The following is a 13,278-nucleotide window of genomic DNA, read 5'->3' as shown; positions in this document are numbered from 1 at the left end:
GGGGTCCGCCGGGGTCCCTCCTTCCCGGGCCGGGCCGGGCCGGGTCGCAGGGGGTGTCACCCCACTATAGCGCGGCGGGGGGTGAGGAGGGGAGGGCTGAGGCGGGCTGGCGGTCCCTTTAAGGCAGTCACTCTGCGTCGGAGCGCGTATGCGGTGTGTGCGAGTGTGCATGTGTTGTGTGTGTGTGCGTGTGTGTGTGTGTGCGTGTGCCCGCCCCCGGCCCCGCCCCGGAGCTGCCAATCTCCCGGCGGCCGCTTTGATGTCGGCAGCCCTTGGCCGCCGCGCCGCCGCGCTCGCACACAGGCACCGGGCGCTCCGTGCCTTTGGCTGCCGCCGGCGCCCGCTGCTCCCAGGGAAACTTTCCGGGGCTCGGAGGGGGGGGTGGGGGGGCGGCGGCGGCGGCACGGGGGGGCCCCGTCGAGCCCGGCATCCCGCGACGTCTGCCCGCCCGCAGCCTGCGAGCCCCCCGCGAGCCGCCGGGGGAGGGAGGGAGCGGGGCAGGAAAGGATTTAGGAAGGAAAAAACAATTCAAATTAATTCTTTTTTCTTAAAGAGGGGATTTAAAGGGAATTTGAAAAATTAAAGGAAAAAGTTTGAAAGTTAAAGGACAGAAAAAAACTTTAAAAAGAAAAATTTCAAGAGGAAGTAATTTTTTTTCAAGAAAAAAAAAAACCAACAAATTTGAGGGAGAAAAAAAAATTGCGAAGGGCTTGATCCAGGCGACAGAGAACAATACTCGCCGGGAAAGTTGCTGCGCGGCTCGGGAGGGAGCGGCAGAAGGAAAATGCCGCAGCTGGGCAGCGGCGGCGGGGACGACCTGGGGGCGACGGACGAGATGCTGGCCTTCAAGGACGAGGGCGAGCAGGAGGAGAAGATCCCCGAGAACGCCTTCACGGAGCGCGACTTGGCCGACCTCAAGTCCTCGCTGGTGAACGAGTCGGAGGGCAGCGGCAGCCCGGCCGCCGCCGCCGCCGACCCCGAGGTGAGCCGGGCCGCCCGGGCCACCCCTGCCCCAGACCCGCGCCCCCCGCCCCGCCACCCCCAGCTCTGCCTCTTTCTCTCCTCCCCATGCAGGCCATCAGGCGTGTGCAGGATCCGCAGAGGGTTTATCAGGAGAAGCTCCCGGACCACATGGATGATGGTTAGTCACGACGAGCCCCGTGTCTCCCTCTCTCTGTCTGTGTATCCCCCGTCCCCGATCGTCGCTGGTCTCCGCTGGCTCACCCCGGCGAAGCACTCACTGTCCCCGGCGTGGATGAACCCCCCGGTGCCAGAGCCTCACCACACTGAGGCATCCGAGAGTGCGGGATGCTGGCCTGGCTGCCACAGCTTCCCCGCAGAAAGCTGCTCCTGTCCAGCAGCGAGGGTTCCCACCATCCCCACCCCACGGGACCCCACACCCCGCAGGGCCCTGGCACCCCCCCAGCACCTTCCTCAAGAGCTATGGGACAAAACCTTTCCCAAAATGTGTTGTAACCTCGTTGAGGTCCCCCAATGAATCACCTGTCGTAAGGCAAATCTTGATGGGGAACTTTATGTCCAGCAGGTATGAAGCATCAGGATCCAGGGATGTATAAAGGATCTGCATACTCTGGCTACCCTTTCCTAATGCTCTCCGACCCTTATTTGCCAAATGGATCTATGTCACCTCTGGTGAGTTCATCTTCTCCTTATGGAGAAGTTTTGTGGCCTCTCTCACTACTGAAGTATATTGCAGGTATCGTGCAGGCATTAAGGGAGAAGCACATGTTTTTTTTCCTAACAGATTGCAGCTCAGTTTCTAAAATGCCTAGGTGCTATTCTGTCTAGGCCAAAGGGAGAAGGAGTGGAAAGGAGAAAGATACTCATCAGCAAGCTCCTGCTTCACTCCAAATTTGCTAGATGAGCTTCTTTTTGCGCTTCCCCATCCCCTGTGTTAGCCTTTACTCTGTCAGCAATCAATCCCTAATACCTAATGTAAGAATGCCCTTTCATTTTTCTGGGTCACAGGCTTTTGAGACCTGGAGCAGCGTCTAATGTTTGTGTTCAGGGATATGTCCAGCAGCTTAACTTTAGTTTGACATCTCTGCTTGTAAAATGACCAGGTTTTGACTTGCCTTCAGTGTGCGTGTTCTGTTGTGGGTGATGGCCCAGAAAGTGGATCTTATGCTTCTAAAATGGCAATAGAGGTGTTTAGGAAAAGGCTTAATGCTGCTGGAGGGCTGTACCCGTCGTCTTCCTGTACAGTTTTTCCAGCTCAGGTCAAATCAGCTTTAGTAATTCTGCATATTCTAATGTTTGTAAGTTTTACTGTCTGGATAACTCAACCAAAGGCTTCTTTACAGAAGCTGTATTTTCCCATCACCATCTCTATCAGGACTTCAGAAAATAATGTCACTAGATTGCATCAGATAGTGCTCGTGTTTCTCTTTGCATTCCTTTCAGACGTTATCCTACGTGTACAGTCGGTAAATGAGAACAGAACATCATTTGCTTGATTTCAGTTTTAGTTTTTAACCTTTAAAGCGATAAGGTTTAAGGGAATCTATAATGTCATCTTTAATTTCAATCCTTTGTTCACTAGAGGGGTAGAAAATTTAACTTGGTTACAATAAATTGATGGATTGCAGGGTGTGAAAGTCCAGTTAAAGTGTGATGAAATATTATTCTTGGGAATCTCTTTCATACTCTTCCACCTGACCCAGCCTGCCTGGGTGGCAGGAGGCATATCCCTCCATGAGCCTGCCTTCACCCTAGCACAGCTCTTCTTGGGCGAGCCGAGTTCCCGGGCTGCAGACTGTTGTAACTTTGTTGATGCGCAGGTATTGAGGATCTATCCCTACCTTTTAAAGTTTCCCCTCAGTTTACAGTGAGAAAAGATGTGTTTGCAAGACAGGGCCCATGTACATTATTGTAATCCAAATAAGTGTTCCTTCTGTTGCTTCCTGCCTTGCGTCCCTTCCTCTAGGTACCACCTCAACCCACGAAAATATTGAGGTGCCCTCTTCTTGATGCATTTTAAGTTATTATATTGAATTTGTCTTATTTAAACATATTTTGTTTACTCCCTGGTGTAGAATCTGTGTAAATTCAGAGTTATGTTAGCCCAGCAACTATATGTTGTAAAAATCTTAAACCCTTACTAGAAGGGCAACAAAGTGCAACAACCTGTTTATTAGAAGTTAAGCTAAAATGTAGATTGTTGCTTGTGAATAGCCTTTCCCCTTGGCAATGTATTAAAAACACTGTACAAGACTTAAAGGGGAGAAAACTGAGTAGCAGAGAAGGAAAGATCACATCCCTTCGAGAGTCTCAGAAGTCATCCATTGATCCTGACAGCTTTACTTGGGCCTGTGTGGATCTTGTGGTGGTTTATGTTGCATGACTTAAAAAGATGATTTGATGTTTTCAGCTAAAAAAACTGTTATCTAACAGACGGGGGAAGATTTCTTCCTCAGCTCAAGACTGGTCTTTCGGTTTTTCAACTTTGTGCAATAGCTATTCTGATACGTCCTTCCAGACAATTTTGTTTTGTGTTTATATTGACTGTGCAAAGGTTATCATAGTAAATTATAGATTGTAGATCCCATATGGATTTATTACTGCTATGTATCTTCTATAAGTGTGGGCCATAATCTGGTGGCTGCTTCCAATAATTTAGGAGGTCAGACCTGTGACCGAAGATTGCAGATACTTAACCATCCATAAAAGTGTGTTTATTTAACACTTTAGCACAAGTAGAGTTGGGGAGGAGGGTTGTGCGAGTGAATGGGATTACGTATCAGTCATGCATGCACTGGATAGTGGAGGTTGTATTTTGGCTAATGAGGCTTCCTGGAAGTGGTTGTTTGCAGCTAGGATTAATTTCAGAATCTTCAAAAATAAAAATTAAAAATAAATAACCCAGGAGTATTTTGGCAAACTGTCAGGACTTTGCGTTTACTTGATTGCAAAAATATAATACAGCTCCCCGAAAGATGAACAGTGGCTGGCACCGAGGCTGCAAGTTGAGCTCCAGCCCTGCGATGCACCATAAAACCACATGTTTTTTTCTGTGGGCTCCCTCGGAGCCGTGTCGGGTGCCGTGAGCAGCGCTGGAGCCCGTGAGAGGCCCGGAGCCCCGGCCTAGGTGGGTGTGTCGCTGCCGGCACCACCGGCACCCTGCTTTCCTTCTTTCTCGTTTTCTCAGCAGCATCACTTTTGCTTTGTTTCCCTCAAGGTGGTTGCAGCCCACTGACTGTAGCACTGCTCACCCCAGCATCCTGCTTGGCTACCCGCATCTGCCCAGCCCAGATTGTCTCTTTTTACCAAAACACACCCACTCGCGTTATTTACGTGCTCTGATGTTGCTGGAGTGATGCACTGAACATCTTTAGGTACCTGACATCAGCAGGAATGCCAAGCCTAGCTGATGACCCCAGCGAGCTGCAAGATGTGGCAGAAGCCGCCCCCAGCAGCAGGCAGATCTGCACATTGGGCTCAGTGGGCCGCCTTTGCTGCAGGTGGCAAGTGCTGGTTTAGAGTAGTTCAGCCGTAGTGATGCTGGTTTGAGTATGCACAAGTTGCCTGGAATATCAATAGAGCTATCAAAAATAGAAAGAAGAGCTGTGAGGTGGCCAGGGTGGAGCTGGGGACAAGGTAGCGGGCTGAGCCTGGGTGTTCCATGTGTTGGGAGTGTGCTGTGGGCCCTCATCGGCTGGCCAGGCTGGGGAGGGCACAGACTGGGTCAGGTGTGGTAAGAGCATCTCAGTGCAGACACCGTGCGTCTGAGATCACACAATTCTGCAAAGGCACCCAGAGAAGCATCTCTCACTGGGCTCTCGGGTGTTGCCTGCCTGGTGCTTTGTGACTCTGCTGTGACCCTCCCAACCCTTGCCAAGTCCAGCTTTTCCCAGAGTGGAATATATAGGATTGCAAGAAGCTTCCAAAGAGTATTAACAAGTCAAGGAACTGTTTTTCTAAATGAAATATAAAATAATAAAACTATATCCTTTTTTAAATAGTACAAATGACTTTAAATCAAATTAAGGTACATCCTTAGTAAGAACATCAGCCTTTTAGGTGGTTACAAACATTAGAGGTCAGACATGGTCAAACATGTTAACACTTTGATCAGATTAAAATATTTTTCTTGCTACAGTTGTATAATTGAGTTTAGACCTGAGGGGGTTTTCTGAACATTGTTACATCTTGTACCATGTGGTAGTTAAATGGTAGAAGGAGCACTTATAAGTTCCTTTAAGTTCCTTTTGTTAATAGCTGTATAAAATAGGGGAATGAGCTGTGCTGTCCTGTATGTAGGGCACAAGCTCTACCCACTCCAGTCAATGGGAGAGCTCCTGGGAGGGCTCTTCACACTTTCTGTGCACCTCTATTGCATGTAGTGAGCATGTGAGGTCTGTGAAGGCAGAATTAAAATACTCTATATATAAAGCTGAGGCCCTGAACTTTCGCCAAAGGGCCTCTGTTTATTGGGAAAACAGACACTACTTCATTTTCTTAGTTATTAAGTTATCTAAACAGAACTCATGTAAGGGCAACAGGATGGTGGTACCTTCCCAAGGTCTGGACATATCAAATCCTCAAATGTGCTCTCAGGCCTAGGAAAAATGGCCAATGTTCCGAACCTACTCCCTGTGGTCTGCCAGCTACTCGAGCTTGGTTCCCGTTGAGTGGGTTTGAAATGTCCCCTTGGGCAGGGCAAGATGAAAGTGCAGTCACTGCTGGCCTGGGGCCACAGGTCCCAAATGTCTAACATGAGGTCGAAAAGCAGAGAGATGAAAGTCTCCTGCTGCCCTTTGCTGGACAGAAGCTCAGGCAGCAGCCCTGGGACACGCCTGCTTCTACTGCAGCCCCCTTCCCCCAAGGCTACTCCGTCCCTTTGCAGGAGGCTGTTGCCCCCACAGCAGTTGGTGGAAGGAAATGTACAGCTCAGCTGCTTCTCTGTAGAGATCTTTCTATCCTAGCTTGCACTGTCTGGGCAATCGTTTAGCATTGCCTTTTCCTGTGTTGGTTCTGATCCTGTTGAGACTAGTGGGAAAACTCCCTGGAGTCACCATGTGATGGGGATTCCTCGCTGTGAGAGGGCTGCTGTATCCCTCTCCAGATGTTGTGCATGGAGGGAGGGCAGCTGTAAGCAAACAGTCGCTCCGTGGTTCCCAGCAGTGCCTGCTGCTGTGAGAGAGCAGCATCGCCAGCAGCATCTCAGCCAGATTCCCTGGCAGCAGGGCTTGTGCCTCGGGAGCTCATCGAAGTGGGACTGTGTCCCTGTAAATTGTTAAATTCCCAGCAGAAAGTGTTAGAGGTGTGATGGCTCCTGACAGACGTCCTGGCAGATGGACAGATGAGTAATTTGTTCCCTCCTGACCACAGTGAATCCACTTCTTCCAGCTCTTCTACCTAGCTTGAAATAGGATAGTGGCGAAAATATTTTTTTTGTATTAAAACATAATGTTGACTAGGTGGATGTACCAAGGCACAGGGCTTCCGAGGTCATTTATTGCATGTCTGATTCAGCCTTGTTTCCCCCCCAAGGAAAATTCTTGTGTTAATTTCTGAGTTCATATCACACCCTCAATTTTGAAGCAGAACTTCCCTTTGAAATAGATTAAGAGTTCTGCTTAAGAAGCGGTGACATGATACAGCACTGCCTGTGTGTGGTCTAATATAACCTTAGTTTTTGAAATTGTTTGGAATGAAAAAGAATGAAAAAGTGTCACAGGGAAACAAAAGCAAATTTTATGTAAATCCATGCATGTGAAGAAGTGTGCACGTGATTCAGACAGTTCAACAATATCTGCTCTCCCACTGGGATTCCTTTGCAGGCTACCCTCGAACTGGCTTTCTAGGCATGGGATGCTTTGTCGGTGGGGAGTTGCTATGAGATTATGTATGGTAAAGGCACTGTTCCTGCAAGTTTCCAACTGTTGCTGCTTGTGAAATGTTATTAGTGCAAACGGTTGAGAATTTGGAGAGGAAAACAAAAACTTAGTGCCGATCTAGGCTCCCAAAGCTCATCTATGTTAATGATTAGTATTTTTGAAATCTTAACTGTGAAGACAAAAGTTATTTGGGGGCTAGCGGCGCACAACGTGTCCCAGATGAAAGAACATTGCTAGATCTGGTATCCAAAGCTGTAACCAAGAAGGGAGGGGTGGTGAGGAGCTCTGCAGCATGCTCTTGCTGCTCGCTGGCAGGACGTGTCACCTCGCAGCTTGCAGTCCCTTTCCTGCAGTAATTCCACAGGCACTATCTAATTCCTCCATTTGGGTGGAAACCCTGACAGATCCATACAGTCGGACGTGCTGGCGTTTGCTGTTCAAGGTATACGTTCAAGGAACCACGTGTGTGTTCCTGTGACTAAACAGACATTGCCAACTCTGGAGGAATGACTCTCCTGGCTGCTCTCAGATCATCTGTGAAGGGCCAGATGCTAATCGCAGGCTGAATCCCTCTCTATCTCTAGTGTGATCTGCAAGTGAGGCAGGTTTTCAGGATACAGATGGTGTGAGCTGCACACCTAAGATTGCAGTCCGGTCTGGACTGTATGTGTCTGTGTGTACATGACATGATGGTTATTGGTAGAGCAGAGTCAAGTGCTGAGAAATATGAACAGTTTTGAGGAAACATCTACAGCCTGACATTAATTTCACACCCACAGTTCTTTGTCTGCCCTTTGGCAGTGAGTGATTCAGCAAGACCAAGTTTAGTCTTTGTTTTGTACCGGTTGGCCTTTGAGCCCCTTTGGTAGTTCACCATAGAGAAGGTGAAGGAAGGATCTGTGTATCTGTGGATGTTGTGTATCCTTATGGAGAGGCTGTGCTGGACAGGGCAGGCTTGGGTCATCAGCACTCAAGCATGTGCTGCCATTCGATTAATAAAATCTCCAGCACCATATGTGAGTCACTGATTCCTAAAAAAAGTCCTCAAGGATTGTCTACTCCTGTCTGTTGCATGGATTTGAAGAGAGACTAGATGTCAGATGACCCCAGCACTATCTTCTTGGGGAGGGCATTGCCATTGCAGGAGCTTCTCTCCATCCCATCTGAGGGTTTGGATGTCTGCCTCTCCTTCCGTTTGCTGCTCACTTCCGTGGTTTCCCATGCTGTTGCTGCTCCAACTCACTGCTCATGGTGCCAGGAGATGGCTTACGTCAGCATCTCTCACAGCCTGATGTATATGTGCTCTTACCTCATCATTTACCAATGGTGGGTGGAGAGCACATAAATGGGAGAGTAGGTACAAGTTGCTTCCTGAACTCTTTGCAGACACTGTGGAAGGGAAAATTTCTCAGCCTGACCAAATCCCAGGTTGATGCCAAGCTGGGACATGGGAGTCCCCCCCTACAGGTTCCTCCATGTGCTCTTTGTCCAAATCTCCCTTTAAAACGTAGGCCACGATACTAGCTCATTAGTCTCTGTGTCTGGAGGATGGAAAAAAGGTTCAGTAGGAAGACAGGTGACTCAGGGGGTTGGTAACAGGATATAGAACTGTTCCTTCCCTTGTTTCAATTTTAAGGCAGCTGAATCAGGAAAGACCGGACACCTGTTCTGTCTCCCAGCTTGTCCAGGGGTCTGTCTGGGAGGGCTCCCTCCAGCCCCCAGGCAGGGTGAATGTTTCAGAGCTTTAATGATGAGATGTCCAGGGAACATGCAAAATCTGTGCCAAACCCTCTGTGAGTGTCAGCTGAGGTCTTCGTTCTTGGCTTGGGACTGCCAGTTTAGCATATGCTACTGGCTCACAAACCCACCTACTTCATTTCTTAAAGGAAGTGATTACAACATCATGCACCTCTGAGTCTTGATTACAGCAGGATCTTTGTCTTGGTCACCTCCCAATGATCTTGGTGACTAACTGCTGCTCTGGCCGGTGACACTTTCTCTGATTTTTACCTTTTGTTTTTTATAATTTATGACCATTCCCAAAGTCATGAAGGACTAGTCCACCACCACTGTTCCTGTGAACTGGTCTCACAAAGAATGTTGGACATTTGGTCAATGCTGAGGGTGAGGGGAGTTAGTAAAATCTGGCGGAGTTAGCAGTAGCCATCCAGAGCATCTTGCTGTCTGGAGGCGCTGGGCAAGAGGTCACCAAAGTAGCTTTAAACCACTGCTCCCATCTGCCACTTCTGTGCTAAACACAGCTCAGCTGCAACGAGAAGAATCTGACTGGTTGTGTTTCATGGGGTCCCAAAATTAGTATTTTGTTAAACAAAACAATAAACTCCACAATGCTGTGGTAAGTTTCTGAAACCAAAATAAAGCTGGATACTAGAATCTAGAGCACTTTTCCCCTCTGGTTATAACAACTTTACATTTGATTAAATGATAGGCAAAAAAATATCTCAACAGTATCTCCTTTGTTCCATTGAGAATCTGGGACTATAATATGCAAAGTACACGTCTGCCTTGAAGAGCTATGCAGTAATCATGGACTGACCAAAAAAAAGACTTATTTTAGCTATGCAGCTTGTATGCTATATGTTGAATTTGTTTTCTGCTGTAGTTTGCTCTGAGGAATAGCATACACGAGCATAAACAGAGGTTCTTCTCTGATGGAACTTGCACAAAAGAAACATGTGAAAGCCCAAGATCGTAAAGTATGCTTGGCTCAGCACGGGGGGGATGCAATTATAAACACACTTGTGGAAGAAGTGCTGGGGAGATGCTCTTCTCAGCAAAATGCTTATAAAAGAAACGAAACAGGAAAATTTTATTCCAACACTGAGGAGATGGCAGTGCAGAGATTGGCTCGTTGTTTAGGAAATAAACCATCATAAGGTCTACCACATGAAAATTTGTTGTTCTTAGCATGGAGCTGGCGCAGGAGCAGAGATAGTGAGGAGGAGGCATTGTCTTCTACAGAACTTGCTTTGCGTGACTTTGCCCTACAAGAAGAAGGGCCGATTCTAACACAGGAGACAGTGCACAACCCCTGACACCAGCATAGCTGAGGTGGAAATTTGGGCTTTGAACCTTGCCTTCCTGCTCTAACTTGCAGAATGCAACATTGCTGGCTTTGAAATCCAACCATCCAAAGGGACATGCAGATGCCAAAATCCAGGTGATGTTTTGCAGGATCCCATCCTGCCGTGCTGAGTGTTCCTTTGGGACAGCCAGTGCTGTCACAGAGGATAAATCAAAATATGCATATGATTCTTAAATCCAAAGTGAGAGCAATCATAAAAAATACAAAATAAAAACCCCTCCAAACAACCAACCCACCCAAACCTTTTTGTTTAACTTTCTCTGATACAAAGCAATTTCTCCAGGACTGTACACCATATGAAACACATTATAAATGCTCTTGTAAAATCCACATCAGTATACCACATGAAAGGCTGGGTCCTAAAAATAGCCATTCAGAGAGGATGCAGGCTAGTAGCAATTTCGGTGATCATGAAATAGTTGTGTTGACATCTCTATGCATGCACACCCACAGAAAGCTTTGACTTTTGTATATTCTTAGCAACATTTGTGCTTTATGGAATTTTCCATGTACTGGTCCTATGAATAGTCCTTTACCCAGGGGTGTTCCTTTCTGATCTTATCCATGTGTTTCTAACCCCGATTTTATTGGGAAAATGGGTAATTTCAATTTGTTTGTTTGGTTTGCATTAAATTCTTTCCTTGCTATCAATTTGGGAGCTGCTGGCAGAATCAGTTGTATTTCCCTGTCTCCAATCAATGGAAATATTTTGTTTTTCCTTCAATAGACACACACATCCCTGAGATGTTGGAGGGCTAACTGTCCAAATGTAAACCTGGAGTATTAGATGATAATACAAGGAGCTGCCACATCTATCTGGCCTTTGTATCTACTGTAGTATTCAAAAGAAAGTAAATGAAATCCACAGTAATTATGCAGTAATGTATCCACAACAAAAAAAATTCTTCCTCATCCCAGCAATCAGAACTTGGCTTTTGTTTTGAAATATGAAAAGATGCAGCCTCTTGGCTTTGGTGTGTTTGCAGCTAAGCCTGGGCTGGGATAAACTGCCATAGCTCTGGGATAGACAACAGAATCCTGCCAACTGATATCACTTGAGATCTTTTTGAAGAGCTCATCAGATTTGATTTTATTGCTGTTGTGTTTTGGTTTTAGCTTCTTATTTGTTTGAAATCATTACTATGGGGATAGCTTTCTGAAAAAACGTTGGAATCTTCAGTGCTGATCTTGTGTTTGCATTTTTCTTTCATAAGTAGAAATGGGGATGGTGGAGACATACACCCTCAAACATAGGTATGTCTGAAGGTTGCAGTTTAAGACTGTCCAGGATTTTAAGTGTGTGGCCTTTTTAAAGCCAGTAGGAAACAGTCTGTTTCCTCAAAATAAGTTTGCTTTTGGAATTGGAGCTAAGTCTTTGGAGATACTGAATTAAATAATAGGGTGTTGAAGAAAATTATATTGCTTCTTAAACAGCTGGCACAAAAATCATGAAGGCTGGAGTTTCATTCAAATCAGATGTAGCTGTAGTTGCAATGTGGCAGGACACAAACTCTTCAAGTAGTGCATCTCACAGTGATTCACTAGAAGACTTACAGTCTCTCTCCAGGTTGTTTTAACTTAAAGAGGAGCTCTGGGGTCCTTTTCCTATGGAAACAGGCTCTCAGATATTTAGATTGGTCAGTTGAATTCTTGCAGGCTGCTAGCAATTTTGAAGGATCAAGTGCTGTAAAACAACATCACACAAATGTGTTTGCTGTCACAAATTTAGCTCCCTAAAGCAGCTGCACCAGGTAACATGAGAACACCTTGACATGGAAATTATTTTATCTAAACCTCACAGAGCAAATGCATGCATTTCTACATGCAGTCAGCACTAATTTAAGGATATATTTCCAACTAAGCGCTAGGAAGTGTTGACGTACATGTTCTGTATAATGCAACAGATACTGATGTTTAGATAAAGCCAAAAAAGTGTTTGAACACTGCTGGCTTGAAGTTAATATAATGCCTAAATCCTTTTGTCTTTTCCATAATTAATTGGATGGCTGAACCCGGGATTATATATATGGTAGTGTAAGTTTTTTTACTGTTTTGGTGAACTCTGGGCTTTTCCTGCTAGGAACATAGTTCAGATAAAAATACTAAATTTGTGCTGGATGGGATTTCTGGCAGTACCTGAGCATGACAGTTGTTGTAGAGAAAATTTGATTTCTTCACTCAAGAGGACAGAAAATTATGTGATACAACAGCACCGGTTGCTTGGTTATTGACATTAAGTGGAAATGGTATATAACTACATGCATAGATTTAAACTTGGCCAAATAAAATGCTTTTAAATTATAATCTACTATTGGTACTGATCTAGTACATGGATCTGCTTATAAATGCCTACTAATAAATGAGGCTACAATGAATGCCTGAAACATCAGCTCCCACATCCAAAAGCATCACTTTTCATCTAGATTTTGTTCTAAACCCAGTGCCGTGGTAACTGCCTGCTGAGGGGATGGGTACGTTTCTGTTTGCCGTGGGTGGGAGCTGCCTCTCTCCTGCGCCCTGGGAGCTCGTTTGATATGGAGCTGAGCGATCCTCTTACCAAGAGCACCAGGTGCCGTGTCAGAGGTGTGTAAATAGCCAAATAAACAGACATTAGTAACACCAGTTGTTTATGTGCTAACACAGGATGTTCTAAAAATCAGGTAAGAAGTGAGGCATGTTACCAAGTTCTGTAGCTGAGGAACCGGATAGTCTTGTAACTGCCATGCAGGGCTGCGGCAGAGGAAGCACAGTTTTATCCCAGCTTCTGTCCCAGTCCCCCAAGAGCTCATTTTTCCGTGGCTCAGTTTCCTCTAGGAGCATTTTGAAGCTTTATCTTTTTAAGTCCAAGCAATGTTTGGAGAGCACTGCAGGGAAAGCCACGTCCATACTGAAAAAAAAGACCTCACCATAAAATCCAACACAGGCTACCGGGAGAGGATGTGTTTCAGAAACAATTAGAGAAGGACTAGCCAAAAGAAGTAAGCTGTGATGCTTTCTTAAACCATTTACTTCAAGATACTAAACAAATTGCAATTTCATAATCTTTTTGCAACTTGCAGGTGTCCCTAAAACCACAACTCCTTCAAGACAGCTGGCATCTTTTCTTGATTTAAAGACAAATCAGCTTTTCAGCCTAAACCTTTCTATGATTCTGTGATTCTATGATTCTAAATGGTAATTTCATAGACTGGCATCAATTGGGTGGATGGGAGTGATGATGGGATGGCCCAACACGTCTCAAATACCTGTGCCACACAAATCCACACAATTAAACTGAGGACAAAGTGTCATTTCGTATTTACCCACTTGTAA

The 13,278-nt window shown here is 45.9% G+C and overlaps 1 protein-coding gene across 8 annotated transcripts in view; it reads left to right on the top strand.

Annotated features, from left to right (window-relative positions):
- The first annotated feature begins 472 nt into the window (after positions 1-472).
- Positions 473-13,278, top strand: part of TCF7 (transcription factor 7) — a 74,426-nt gene continuing 61,620 nt past the window's right edge. For 5 of the 8 annotated variants that reach the window (XM_062002214.1, XM_062002218.1, XM_062002211.1 and 2 more), the window contains exons 1-3: positions 473-982; positions 1,075-1,141; positions 1,544-1,653. In XM_062002214.1, the coding sequence (XP_061858198.1) occupies positions 785-982; positions 1,075-1,141; positions 1,544-1,653 (375 nt within the window). In that variant the 5' untranslated portion in view covers positions 473-784. The remainder of the gene's footprint in view (positions 983-1,074; positions 1,142-1,543; positions 1,654-13,278) is intronic. The other 3 variants (XM_062002215.1, XM_062002217.1, XM_062002212.1) reach the window with 1 other exon arrangement.

This window comes from Colius striatus, chromosome 9 (genome assembly GCF_028858725.1).
Source record: "Colius striatus isolate bColStr4 chromosome 9, bColStr4.1.hap1, whole genome shotgun sequence".
Taxonomy (NCBI): domain Eukaryota; kingdom Metazoa; phylum Chordata; class Aves; order Coliiformes; family Coliidae; genus Colius; species Colius striatus.
The sequence above is the reverse complement of the archived record's forward strand: the minus strand, read 5'-3'. Positions and strand labels throughout refer to the sequence as shown.